General features: G+C 45.5%; 1 protein-coding gene across 1 annotated transcript in view; it reads left to right on the plus strand.

The window, feature by feature from the left end:
• The window catches only part of LOC138662992 (oocyte zinc finger protein XlCOF22-like), a 66,772-nt gene extending 55,783 nt beyond the window's left edge, over positions 1-10,989 (plus strand). Inside the window, exon 7 of the mRNA XM_069749025.1 lies at positions 9,261-10,989. Coding sequence (XP_069605126.1) covers positions 9,261-10,534 — 1,274 coding nt within the window. The 3' untranslated portion in view covers positions 10,535-10,989. The remainder of the gene's footprint in view (positions 1-9,260) is intronic.
• Positions 10,990-13,633: the final 2,644 nt, after the last annotated feature.

Here is a 13,633-nt window from a genome sequence, read left to right on the forward strand (position 1 = left end):
AATCTGTATCAGTTGCAGTCCTGTGTGTGGCATCTGTGTCTCATTTTCTGGCACAGAAAACATAGAGTCTAACAGCAGGCCTGATTTTTTGACAATTCTCCCATAAATAAAAAAAAAATAGTGGGAGATTAAGATTGGCATTTCTGCCTCAGTGCCAGTCCAGTGTGGGCCATCTCTCATTTTGTGCCACATAAAACCTAGTGTGTAACACTGCGTCAGATTTTTTGACAATTCTCCCATAAATAAAAAAAAAATAGTGGGAGATTAAGATTGGCATTTCTGCCTCAGTGCCAGTACAGTGTGTGCCACCTGTCTCTCATTTTGTGCCACAGAACATTTTATTGTATAAGAGTGGGCCACATTTTTTCAATATTCTCCCTGAAAAAATAAAAAGGGGGAGATTTTTATTGGTAGTGTGTGCATCTGCGTCAGTCCTGTTAGTGGCATATCTGTCTGCCACTGAAGCTGTGTACTGTTATACATTGGGCCTGATTTTCCCTGCAGTCTCACCCACCTATAAAGGGATATATAAATCCAACAGAAGTTTGAGTTCACCTTGTAACTGGTTTTAGAGTAAGCAATACCGTTAGTTTGGTTACGTTTTTCAAACAATGAGGAAGTCTGGTGGAAGAGGTCATGGCCGTGGGCGGTCATTGCCAGCTGGTAATGATGGTAGTGGTGGTGGAGCATCAGGTGGTCGTGGGAAAAGCAATATAGCACCTAAGTCTCGAGTTGTTCAGCCACCGTCATCGTCTGGCTACACAAGGCCTTGAACGCTCCCTTTTCTGGGAGTAGGAAAACCGCTTTCAAAGCCGGAGCAGCAAGAACAAGTTTTGGCTTTCCTTGCTGACTCTGCCTCTAGCTATTTGGCCTCCTCTTCTGAAACTGCTAAATGTAAAAGCAGCGCGTCGTTAGTGGATGTTCACGGTCAGGGACAAGTCGCTTCCTTGTCTTCTTCACCAAGAGCAACAGAGAAGGATGCGTCAGGTGACACAACGAGTTACTCCATGGAGATCTTTACACATACTGTTCCTGGGTTAGAAAGTGAAATAGTTAACAGGCCATGCCCATTACAAGTTGAATCGGACATGGAGTGCACAGATGCACAGCCACAACCAGATTACTATGCTGTTCCTTTGACTCAGACCAGAACATTGCCTTCGCAGTGTACTGATCAAGAATCTGACCCTGATGAGACTATGGTGCCCCGTCATGAACGCTATACCACTGGCTTACACGGTGCACTGACGAAGTTGCGCACGAGATAGAAGAGGAGGTCATAGATGACCCAGTTGTTGACCCCGATAGGCAGCCATTGGGGGAACAGGGTGCAGGCGGCAGTAGCTCTGAAGCGGAGGAGGAGGAGCCGCAGCAGGCATAAACATCGCAACAGGTTCCATCTGCCAGGCCCGTATCTGGCCAAAAAAGCGTGGCAAAGCCAAAACCAGTTGTAGGACAGCGTGGCCATCCGGTTAAAGAAGCTCAGTCTGCAATGCCTGAAAAGGTATCCGATAGTAGAAAGAGTGCAGTCTGGCATTTTTTAAACAACATCCAAATGATCAGCGCAAAGTCATCTGTCAAAAATGTTCAACTACCTTAAGCAGAGGTCAGAATCTTAAAAGTCTAAATACAAGTTCCATGCGTAGACATTTAAGCACCATGCATTTGCAAGCCTGGACTAACTACCAAATGTCCCTTAAGGTTGTAGCATCCTCAGCCAATGAAGCTAGTCCGCAACGCTACATCCCTTCCCTCACTGTAAGCTCACCATTTCCCGCACCACCTGCAGTAAATGTGCAGATTTCGTCGCCAGGCCAAAGCAGTCAGGGAATCACCAAGTTCGTGGTAGGAAACACTGCATGTAGGGCACCAGCAAGAATACCATCTCCAACCCTCTCTCAGTCAGCCATGTCCACCGGCACCCCCGCTAGTTCTACGATCTGCAGCTCTCCAGTCCAGCTCAGCCTACATGAGACTCTCGTTAGGAAAAGGAAGTACTCATCCTCGCATCCGCGTACACAGGGTTTGAACGACCACATTGCTAGACTAATCTTGTTAGAGATAATGCCCTACTGGTTAGTTGAAAGCGAAGCTTTCAAAGCCCTGATGGACTACGCTGTACCACGCTACGAGCTACCCAGTCGACACTTCTTTTCGAGAAAAGCCATCCCAGCTCTCCACCAGCATGTAAAAGACCGCATTGTCCATGCACTCAGACAATCTGTGAGTACAAAGGTGCACCTGACAACAGATGCATGGACCAGCAGGCATGGCCAGGGACGTTACGTGTCCATCACGGCACACTGGGTTAATGTGGTGGATGCAGGTTCCACAGGGGACAGCAATATTGAGACAGTTCTGCCTAGCACACGGTCTAGGAAACAGTTGGCTGTGGGCGTTCGCCCCCCTCCTCCTCCTCCTTGTCCTTTTGCAGAAGCGAGAGCTCGTCCACAGACCGCAGTCGCACGAACACTCCATCCGCAGCTGCCACTGTTGCACACGAGGTGTCCCATTATGGGACAGCTAGTGGCAAGCGTCAGCAGGCTGTATTGGCAATGAAGTGTTTGGGCGACAACAGACACACCGCGGAAGTTCTGTCCGAGTTCTTGCAGAAAGAAACTCAGTCCTGGCTGGGCACTGTACATCTTGAGGCAGGCAAGGTAGTGAGTGATAACGGAAGGAATTTTATGGCTGCCATAGCCCTTTCACAGCTGAAACACATTCCTTGTCTGACTCACACCTTAAACCTGGTGGTGCAGTGCTTCCTGAATAGTTATCCGGGGTTAACCTACCTGCTCCTCAAAGTGCGCAGACTTTGCTCGCATATCCGCCGTTCGCCCGTGCACTAAAGCCGTATACAGAACCATCAGCGGTCTTTGAACCTTCCACAGCATCGCCAATCATCGAAGTTGCAACAAGGTGGAACTCCACACTGCACATGCTTCAGAGACTGTGCGAACAGAGGCGTGCTGTTATCTATTTGTGGGAGGATACACATACACGAGCAGGCAGTTGGGTGGTAGAAATGGAGTTGTCAGTAGGGTTGAGCGACTTTTACTTTTATAGGATCGGGTCGGGTTTCACGAAACCCGACTTTCTCAAAAGTCGGGTCGAGTGAAATCGGCCGATCCTATAGAAAAGTCGGGGTTGGGGTCGGCCGAAACACGAAACCCAATGCAATGCATTGGGTTTCTAATAGTTCCCAGGGTCTGAAGGAGAGGAAACTCTCCTTCAGGCCCTGGGATCCATATTTAAGTGTAAAATAAAGAATTAAAATAAAAATATTGCTATACTCACCCTCTGACGCGCCCTGGTACTAACCGGCAGCCTTCCTTCCTTAGAATCAGCGCGTGAAGGACCTTAGATGACGTCGCGGCTTGTCATTGGTCGCGCGACCGCCCATGTGACTGCTCACGCGACCAATCACAAGCTGCGACGTCACCGAAGGTCATTCAAGCGCTGATTCTTAGGAAGGAAGGCTGCCAGAAAGAAGCAGGGCGCGTCCGAGGGTGAGAATATTCCTATTAGTATAGCAATATTTTTTATTTTAATTCTTTATTTTACACTTAAATATGGATTCCGATACCGATTTCCGATATTGCAAACATATCGGAACTCGGTATTGGAATTCCGATACCAGATTCAGAAGATCGCCGAACTCATGGCCGACCCCACACAGGGGTCGGGTCGGGTTTCATGAAACCCAACTTTGCCAAAAGTCGGCGACTTCTGAAAATGGCCAACCCGTTTCGCTCAACCCTAGTTGTCAGGTGTGCAGTGGTCGAAGGTACAAGACCTGTGTCAAGTCCTTCAGTGTTTTGAGGAATGCATACGGCTGGTTAGTGCAGACAACGCCATAATAAGCATGAGCATCCCCCTAATGCATCTGCTGATGCAAAGTTTGACGCACATAAAGGAGCAGGCGTCTGCAGCCGAGGAAGAGGGAAGCCTTGATGACAGTCAGCCATTGTCTGGTCAGGGCAGTCTACAGGACGAGGTAGCTGGCGAAGAGGAGGAGGACGAGGAGGATGATGGGGATGAGTATTTTTTGAATGAGGAAGCTTCTCTGGGGCCAATAGAAACTGGTGGCGTTGCAAGGCCGGGTTCAGGCTTTTTGAGGGAGACAAGTGACGTAGATTTGCCAGAAACTGCCCCTCAACCCAGCACAAGCGCACAATTGACAACTGGAACTTTGGTCCACATGGCGGATTATGCCTTACGGATCCTCAAAAGGGACCCACGCATTATTAAAATGATGACCGATGACGATTACTGGTTGGCCTACCTCCTTGATCCTCGCAAATTGCAAAATATCATGCCACATGAGAACCTAGAACAAATATTAGCAACCAAAAAGCAACTCTTGTAGACCGTTTGATTCAGGCATTCCCAGCACACAGCGCTGATGTGATGGTTCTCACACGAGCTGCAGGGGGCAACAGGGCAGAGGTGTTAGAGGTGCACAAATCAGAAATGGCATTGGACAGAGGGGTTTTTTGACCAGATTGTGGAGTGATTTCGCAATGACCGTAGACAGGACAGGTACTGCAGCATCAATGCAAAGTGACAGTAACCATACTGGACAAATGTTGTCTCCTAACTACTTTTCATCCCTTATCGATGTTCTCCCTCAACCGTCATTCTCATTTGATTACTGGGCATCCAAAATAGACACCTGGCCTGAATTGGCAGAATATGCTTTGCAGGAGCTTGCTTGCCCATCAGCTAGTGTGCTATCAGAAAGAGTATTCAGTACTGCTGGTTCAATATTGACCGAAAAAAGGACTCGTCTGGCTACCCAAAATGTTGATGATCTAACCTTCATTAAAATGAACCACTCATGGATTTCAAATTATTTGGCCCCACCTTTCCCGGCTGACACCTAGCTTTACTATAAAAAGGTCTTGCTTGTGGACGGGTCTTACTGACTGTTCCAATCTCTTAATTTGCAGCAGCTGTTTGTCCAGCATACAACAGGTTTACACCTCCCTAAATGGGCTAACTCCCCCCACGGGGCCGTGGGCTCGCCACTTGGCGCAAGCACCCGTGAGAGTGCCGTTTGTCTGAAGAGGTGAGTGTGCCCGCTTTTGGTCAACGGCACTGCAACTGGGTCCCTCATAGTACAATAAAGTGTCTCTGGCGGTGGTGGCGCGCACCCAACGTCAGACACACCGTTGTAACATGAGGCGACCTGGGTCTGTACCGCGGGCCACAAGAGAGTTTCCCCCCCAGCTCAAACAGTGCTCTACCACTTGCAAAATTATCTCTCACAGCTCCACCAATGTTTAGTCTATGCGCGGACATCCTTCAATGCCTGGCACTGACAATACCAATTTGTTGACATGTATGATGCTAGTTAAAATAGTCAGGGTCAGTGTCCTATATTGACACCAGTAAATACTTAGCGCCAAATTACTATGTCTGAAACTCAGCAGAGGAGCCCACCCCTGTACCTAAGTATGCCACCCTTTTTTTTTGGGTTCTGTTGTTTTTACGAGATAGTAACATCTATTTATTTTTTGGGAGTACTAACTGTGTCAGACACTCCTTCCAATTGTCCTCCGCTGACCACACCAATGCTGCCTGTGTACCCCTGCCACATAATCAAAGGTGCTTTGAGCCTATTTTTTTTTTTATTTTAGGCCTACTAAGTCTGTCTGCGGTCCATCCTTCCAATTGTCCTCCACTGAGCGCACCAATGCAGACCGTGTACCCATGTAACCTTTTTTAAACCTGCGTCGAGCCAACTTTGTGGTGTAAGGCCTACTAGCAGTGTCTGGCTGCACCACTCAATACAGCTGTCCTCTTTAAAAAAAAATAACCTGCAATTATAAGGTTTTCAGCCTATCGGAATTTTAAAACTGCAGTGGGGCTACTAGTTTGGTTGGGGCCTACTAACAGTGTCTGCCGCTCCAAGGTGTTCTCCTGGTTGCCTTTCCTGAGCTTCTATCTTCAGGCTCTTGTTAAATAGTTGTTAAATGGAACAACTGCATTTGGTCTACTAGTTGGGTTGGGGCCTACTAACGGTGTCTGCCGCTCCTTGCTGTTCTCCTCCACTGAACAAAGCTTTGCCACCTGTTTACTACTGTTGCCAATTTTGAACTGCATTTAGACTATTTACTGATTTGGGCCTACTCTCTGTGTCAGCCTCTCATTACAGTTGTCCTCGACTGAACAAAGCAATGCCACCTGGTTAGTCCTGTTACCAATTTTGAAATGCATTTAGCCCACTTTATTATTTGGGCCTATATGTGTGTTTCCTCCTCATCCTGCCCATTGCCCAGCCAGTGCTAGATGACACTGCTGGTACATTGACCCAGACCGCTACATTCCCCTTGCACGCTACACAGCCAGATTCTGACCCTGCTGAAAGTGAGGTTCCACTTCCCGCATACTATACCACCTTACACGGGGACAAATAGGAAGGTGCAGATGAAAGTGCAGGTTCCTTAATCAGGTGGGGGGGGCCCACTCGTTCGCATTGCCACTGGCACAGGGCCCCTCATAGTACGCAAAAGTGTCGCTGCGGGTGGGAGGCGCCCCCGCCGTCTAAACACACCGCCGTACTTTGAGGGGCCCTGTGCCAGTGGCAATGCGAACGAGTGGGCCCCCGATGCTTGCTCTGGATCACAGCACTTGCAAAGTTGAAATACTTACCTCTCCCTGCTCCACTGCCGTGACGTGGTCCACGTTTTCTGGGCCCACTAAATACTTGACCCAGCCATACCCCCCACAAATTTTGCTAAATTACCCCCAATGTCCAATACTTAACTATTATTATAAGGTAAATTAAGATTGACAAGCTTCAGTACCAAGAATGGATGTTTTGGCCATTAAAATGGGCACTGTAGGTGTTTTCCTGGCCTCCACTCACTGCCGACTATGCTTCCCTATTGACTTGCATTGGGTTTTGTGTTTCGGTCGATCCCGACCCCGACTTTACGTGATAATCGGCCGGTTTCACTCGACTCGACTTTCGAGATAGTCGGGTTTCATGAAACCCGACTCGACCCTAAAAAACTAAAAGTCGCTCAACCCTAATCAGCACCTTCAGGTTCTATCAGCGGCTCCCACTTCACGTTACTCTTCCCCACAGAGAACTCGGTCTGCTGTGGCCAGTCCTTTCTGTGATAATGTGCCTTAGTGTCACAGCTCTCCCTGAGACAAAGGAAATTTTGTGAAACCGCCTTGAAGGCCCATCAGGAATGACACCATTTTGAAGTCTCCGATGACCTCCCATCTATAGTCATCATACTTCAAGGCTCTCCGCAACATCTTGACACTGGTGTAGTCCTTTTTGAGATACAAAGAGTGAGCCAGAGAGAGAGACAGGTAGTTTCCGTTGTGAAGCAGCACGGCTTTCAGGCTGTGGTTTGAACTGTCTATGAATAGGTGCCATTCACTCGGGTTACAGGTGATACCTATAGCCTCAAAACGACCGGCCACATTGTTGCAGAAGCACAACCCATCTTCTCAACAGAAGTTGGAAAATATTTGGTGACACTTTCTTTGATCTGTGGCTTGCACATTTTCATCCAACAAGTTCCACTGCTTGAGCCTGGATGTCAGAAGCTCAGCATTAGACTTGGTAAGACGAAGGTCTCTGATTAGATTGTTGACATCTTTCTAGTTAGGAAAGTATGGCCTTCTCTCCTCAACCGCATCTGTGAAAACGTAATCTTGATCACCAATACCTTCCTCACTGTCCGACTTGCTGCTTTTTCCTGAAGATGGTTGATCCCTCTCTGGGGGAGTTGGAACAGTCATCTCGTGGCAGTGTGGTACTGGGGCAATGAAAGAAGGAATGTCTGGATAAACAATTTGAGGTGCACTCTTGCCTGTGCTCCGTTTGGCAGGATCCACCATGCAGAAGTAACAATTGCTTGAGTGGTCGGTCGGTTGCCGCCAAATTTGCGGGTTAGCAAACTTTGTGGCTCTCTTTTATCCCTTGTACCAACCTGTAACATAGCAGATATAATTAATCATATAAATTTAAAGGCATTACATTTTACACATTACTTAATACATATTTTACTATTGTGCATTGACATATGTGAAAATGTTGTCAATTGCAACTCCTTAAACTGTACTAGATCTAAATCATTGAAATTCTACAAAAATAAAGCACTGCCATCTAAATGAGCTGCAATTGTTCACCGTACCTTCAAGAGTTTTCTTCCAATATTCGCATGTGAAATGAGGTACCCAGGACTTGTCTTGATGCGCTACATGCATGCTGAAATATGCCTTTTAGGCCTCGCATATCATACGACGTGCTTTCATGGAATACTTTCTCGCTCTTGTCTTTATAAATTGTCCACACACGTAGCAAAATGCATCTGCTGGGTGCAATCAACCTCTTGATTCCAGCTAAAAACAGAAATTGCTCTTTATCTACAATTTGTTATTCTCTTAAGGTACCTTCACACTGAACGATATCCCTAGCGATCCGTGACGTTGCAGCGTCCTGGCTAGCGATATCGTTCAGTGTGACAGCGACCAACGATCAGGCCACTGCTGGGAGATCGTTGGTCGCTGCAGAAAGTCCAGGACTTTATTTCGTCGCTGGACTCCCTGCAGACATCGCTGAATCGGCGTGTGTGACGCCGATTCAGCGATGTCTTCACTGGTAACCAGGGTAAACATCGGGTTACTAAGTGCAGGGCCGCGCTTAGTAACCCGATGTTTACCCTGGTTAACATAGTAAAAGTAAAAAAAACAAACACTACATACTTACCTTCCGCTGTCTGTCCCCGGCGCTCTGCTTCCTGCACTGACTGTGAGCGCCGGTCAGCCGGAAAGCAGAGCGGTGACGTCACCGCTCTGGTTTCCGGCCGCTGTGCTCACAATCAGTGCAGGAAAGCAGAGCGCCGGGGACAGACAGCTGAAGGTAAGTATGTAGTGTTTGTTTTTTTTACTTTTACGATGGTAACCAGGGTAAACATCGGGTTACTAAGCGCGGCCCTGCGCTTAGTAACCCGATATTTACCCTGGTTACCGGCATCGTTGGTCGCTGGAGAGCTGTCTGTGTGACAGCTCTCCAGCGACCAAACAGCGACGCTGCAGCGATTGACATCGTTGTCGGTATCGCTGCAGTGTCGCTGAGTGTGAAGGTACCTTTACTCAGCAATAACATAAACTGAAATGTTGGTTCGAGTCACCTGTGCTTTTATACTTGTATGACTACTATTGAACAGTCAGAGAATGTTCTAGAAAATTCTAAAAGTTTGTAGAAAATAATAATTGTTTTTTTATCTTAGATGACTGTACCAGGAGATCAGAGGGACTGCTGACATCTTCAATTTTTAAATCTGATGATCTTGAGATCCTACAAGACACAACTGAAGTGAATGCCATTACTCCAGATATATCATCATCCATTCACAGCAAAGATCTGTCATCTGATCCTATGAAACAGGTCCCATCTTCTGATTCATTACTGACTACTAAAGAAAATCAAAGTCACAAAAGAGGCATTAAAAAACAAACTGCTCCTAAAGCAAAGAAGTCATTTTCATGTTCAGAATGTGGAAAATGTTTTAACCAGAAATCAGATTTGGTTAATCACCATAGAACCCACACAGGAGGGAAGCTTTTTTCCTGTTCAGCATGTGGGAAATGTTTTACCCTCAAAGATAATCTTGTTAGACACAAAATAACTCACACAGGGGAAAAGCATTTTTCCTGTTCAGAATGTGGGAAATGTTTTAAACAGAAATCAGATTTGGTTAATCACCATGGAACTCACACAGGGAAGAAGCCTTTCTCCTGTTCAGAATGTGGGAAATGTTTCACCCTCAAACAAAATCCTGTTAGACACCAAAGAACCCACACAGGGGAGAAGCCTTTTTCCTGTCCAGAATGTGGGAAATGTTTTATCCAGAAAACAGCTTTGGTTTATCACCATAGGACTCACACAGGAGATAAGCCTTTTTCCTGTTCAGAATGTGGGAAATGTTTTACCGTCAAAGAGAGTCTTGTTAGACACCAAAGAACCCACTCAGGGGAGAAGCCCTTTTCATGTTCAGAATGTGGGAAATGTTTTACCCAGAAAACAGCTTTGGTTTATCACCATAGGACTCACACAGGAGATAAGCCTTTTTCCTGTTCAGCATGTGGGAAATGTTTTACCCTCAAAGATCATCTTGTTAGACACAAAATAACTCACACAGGGAAGAAGCCTTTTTCCTGTTCAGAATGTGGGAAATGTTTTACCCTCAAACAAAATCTTGTTAGACACCAAAGAACCCACACAGGGGAGAAGCCTTTTTCCTGTCCAGAATGTGGGAAATGTTTTACCCAGAAAACAGCTTTGGTTTATCACCATAGGACTCACACAGGAGATAAGCCTTTTTCCTGTTCAGAATGTGGGAAATGTTTTACCGTCAAAGAGAGTCTTGTTAGACACCAAAGAACCCACTCAGGGGAGAAACCTTTTTCATGTTCAGAATGTGGGAAATGTTTTACCCAGAAAACAGCTTTGATTTATCACCATAGGACTCACACAGGAGATAAGCCGTTTTCCTGTTCATAATGTGGGAAATGTTTTACCGTCAAAGAGAATCTTGTTAGACACCAAAGAACCCACTCAGGGGAGCAGCCTTTTTCATGTTCAGAATGTGGGAAATGTTTTACCCAGAAAACAGATTTGGTTAATCACCATAGAACTCACACAGGGGAGAAGCCTTTTTCCTGTTCAGAATGTGGGAAATGTTTTAAATGGAAAGCGCTTCTTGTTAGACATCAGAGCAGTCACACAGGGGAGAAGTCTTTTTCATTTTCTTAACGTGGGAAATATTTTACTTGGAAATCATCTGTTAATAAACATCAGAGACGTCACATAGGAGAGAAGCCTTTTTTATGTTCATAATTTTGGAATAGTTTTAACCAAAATTGAATCTTCTTAAATGGGTTGTCTCTTGTCATTCCTCATGTTTGCTGAAAAAAAGGATAAAACTAAACTTTATTAATTCCAAATTAAAACTATACCCATTTTTTACCCCCTGAAGGTTAGTCAGTAGGTGACTAATAGAAAAAACATGTACCCCACAGTTCAGTATATAGGGTGAGGTGACATATACACACTCACTCTCCATGCCTTTCATTTCTACGGGTTTCATTGTCCACACCAAAGGCGACTCAACAGGAGACTATTTAATATTGACCTATATTCAAGCGAGACTAGACGAAACTAAAATCATGTATCATGTTATCCGAAACAGTCAGAAATCCAGCCACATATTGGCAGATCCCAGACCTCAAACTATATACTTCGTAAGTTTATAAGCCACTCCAGTGTCAGGAATAGATAGTATGTGACAATATAGTATAATTCTTGTGTTTTTCTCCTATAGGGACTGCCCTAGTTTGGTATTGTAACACCGTTTTCAGACGGCCCAATATGTACCACTCAGTGAAAACTTACCTGCTCCAAAGATCAATAGCAGCTTCTAACTAATGGCCATGCTGCGGTCTGTCAAGGAATGAGTGCAATATCGTTATAAAGACTACGGATGTGCAATCATAATGTCTGGAAGATCTGTGCCATTATTTAGTATGAATATGGAGATTATCTCTGAAATTTAAGTGTTCCCTGAGCGGTATATACTGTATTGTCACATACTATCTATTCTTGACACTGGAGTGGCTTATAAACTTACGAAGTATATAGTGTGAAGTCTGGGATCTGCCAATATGTGGCTGGTTTTCTGACTGTTTCGGATAACATGATACATGATTTTAGGGTTTTCTTCGTCTAGTCCTGCTTGAATATAGGTCAATATTAAATAGTCTCCTGATGAATGAATCCAATGAATATTCATTTCTCTTAAGTAGCGGCACATGTGACCGCCGGCAGCAGCAGGAAGCCGGTGGCTGACACTGCGCTCTACTGAAGAGCAATGAATACTCACCGCTCTCTGTGCGCACAGTCCCGGCGAGTACTTCGGCAGCTGTGCTCTGCTTGTGACGTCCCTGCCATGTGCTGCTTACAAGCATAAAGCATCTGCTGGCACCGGAGCAGGATGCTGGGAGGGAGCGCAGGGTAGGTAAGTGTAATGTTGTTTTTTTAATGTTTTCCGATGGGGCCATGCAGATCAGGATGGGGAGGGGGCCAATTATAAGGATTGGGCCATGCATACCACGACCGGGATGGGGGCCAATCATACCAGAATAGGGATAGGGCCAATCATACAAGGACAAAATGGGGCCCTGCACACCAGGATAAGGATGTGGCCATGCATACTAGTATAGGGATGAGGGCGATCATTCCTGCCAGGATAGGGATGAGGGATCCATGCATACCAGGGTAGGGATGAGGGGAAGATGCATACCAGGATAGGGGATATTAAGTAAAGAATTGACCACATTTGTTGTTTCAATTTCTTTTCCTAATGTCCTACTCTAAAACCTAGGTGCATTTTATAATCCAAAAAATATGGTATATACAGTATATATTTTTTTTTTTTTGCAGTGAACTGATTTCTCATGTTTGGCATCATTAAAATAAAAACACTCATGCTCCGCTGGCGGCCGGCTCCACTTCAGCGGTGTCGAGGCTCACTGTCCCGGGGCTTATGTGAGGTTGTTACATCACACGAGCCCTGCACCCGATCAGCGGCAGCTTCACTGTTCCTTCCTTCGGATGTATTGAACAGGAAACCAGGGCCGTGGCTGCTCTCTGCCTCATGATGGTTGATTTGTCCGAAGGTGGGGACAGTGACGTCAGCGCTGATTGGGCACAGGGATCACATGACGTAACAGGCCCAAACATGAGGAATGAGAAGGGCTTGTCCAACTAGTTGTCAACATTTATAAACAGCAAAAATCCCACACAGGGAAAAGCCATTATTATACCTAGAGGGTGAGAAATGAATTACAGGAAAATCGTATTTTGTTGACCTTCAAAACTAACTCAGACGGGGAGAACCTATATATATTATTGAAAAATTGTACAAAAATATGATGCTCAGCACGCGTTCAAGGTGAGAATATTATATGGGAGTTTTATAGGATAAACCAAATACCAACAGAAAATACACGACCCAAAACATTTATCAGTACTAATAACTCCTCTTTATTAGGTAAAGTATGAAAGTATTGCGCCATTTTCCAATACCCGTAGCATCTCCATTTTTCATGATCTTGGGTTGGGTGAGGGCTTATTTTTTGGGTGCCGAGCTGACATTTTTAATGATGCCATTTTGGTGCAGATACGATCTTTTCATCGCCGTTAATGCATTTTAATGCAATGTTGCAGCGACCAAAAAAATGTAATTCTGGCGTTTTGACTTTTTCTTGTTACGCCGTTTAGCGATCAGGTTAATTCTTTTCTTATTTTGATAGATCAAGCAATTCTGAATGCGGCAATACCAAATGTGTATGCTTTTTTATTTTATTTTATTGTGAATGGGGCGAAAGGGGGCTATTTGAACTTTTCTTAAATATCAAAAACTTTTTTTCACTTTTGGCATTGTGAAGACATACAGCATTGTATCTTAACCCCTTTATCCCATATGACGTACTAACCCGTCGAGGTGACCTGGGACTTAATTTCCAGGGATGGGATAGTACATCATAGGCAATCGGCCGCGCTCACAGGGGGAGCGCGGCCGATTGCCGCCGGGTGTCAACT

This window comes from Ranitomeya imitator, chromosome 2, assembly GCF_032444005.1.
Source record: "Ranitomeya imitator isolate aRanImi1 chromosome 2, aRanImi1.pri, whole genome shotgun sequence".
In the NCBI taxonomy this organism is placed as follows: domain Eukaryota; kingdom Metazoa; phylum Chordata; class Amphibia; order Anura; family Dendrobatidae; genus Ranitomeya; species Ranitomeya imitator.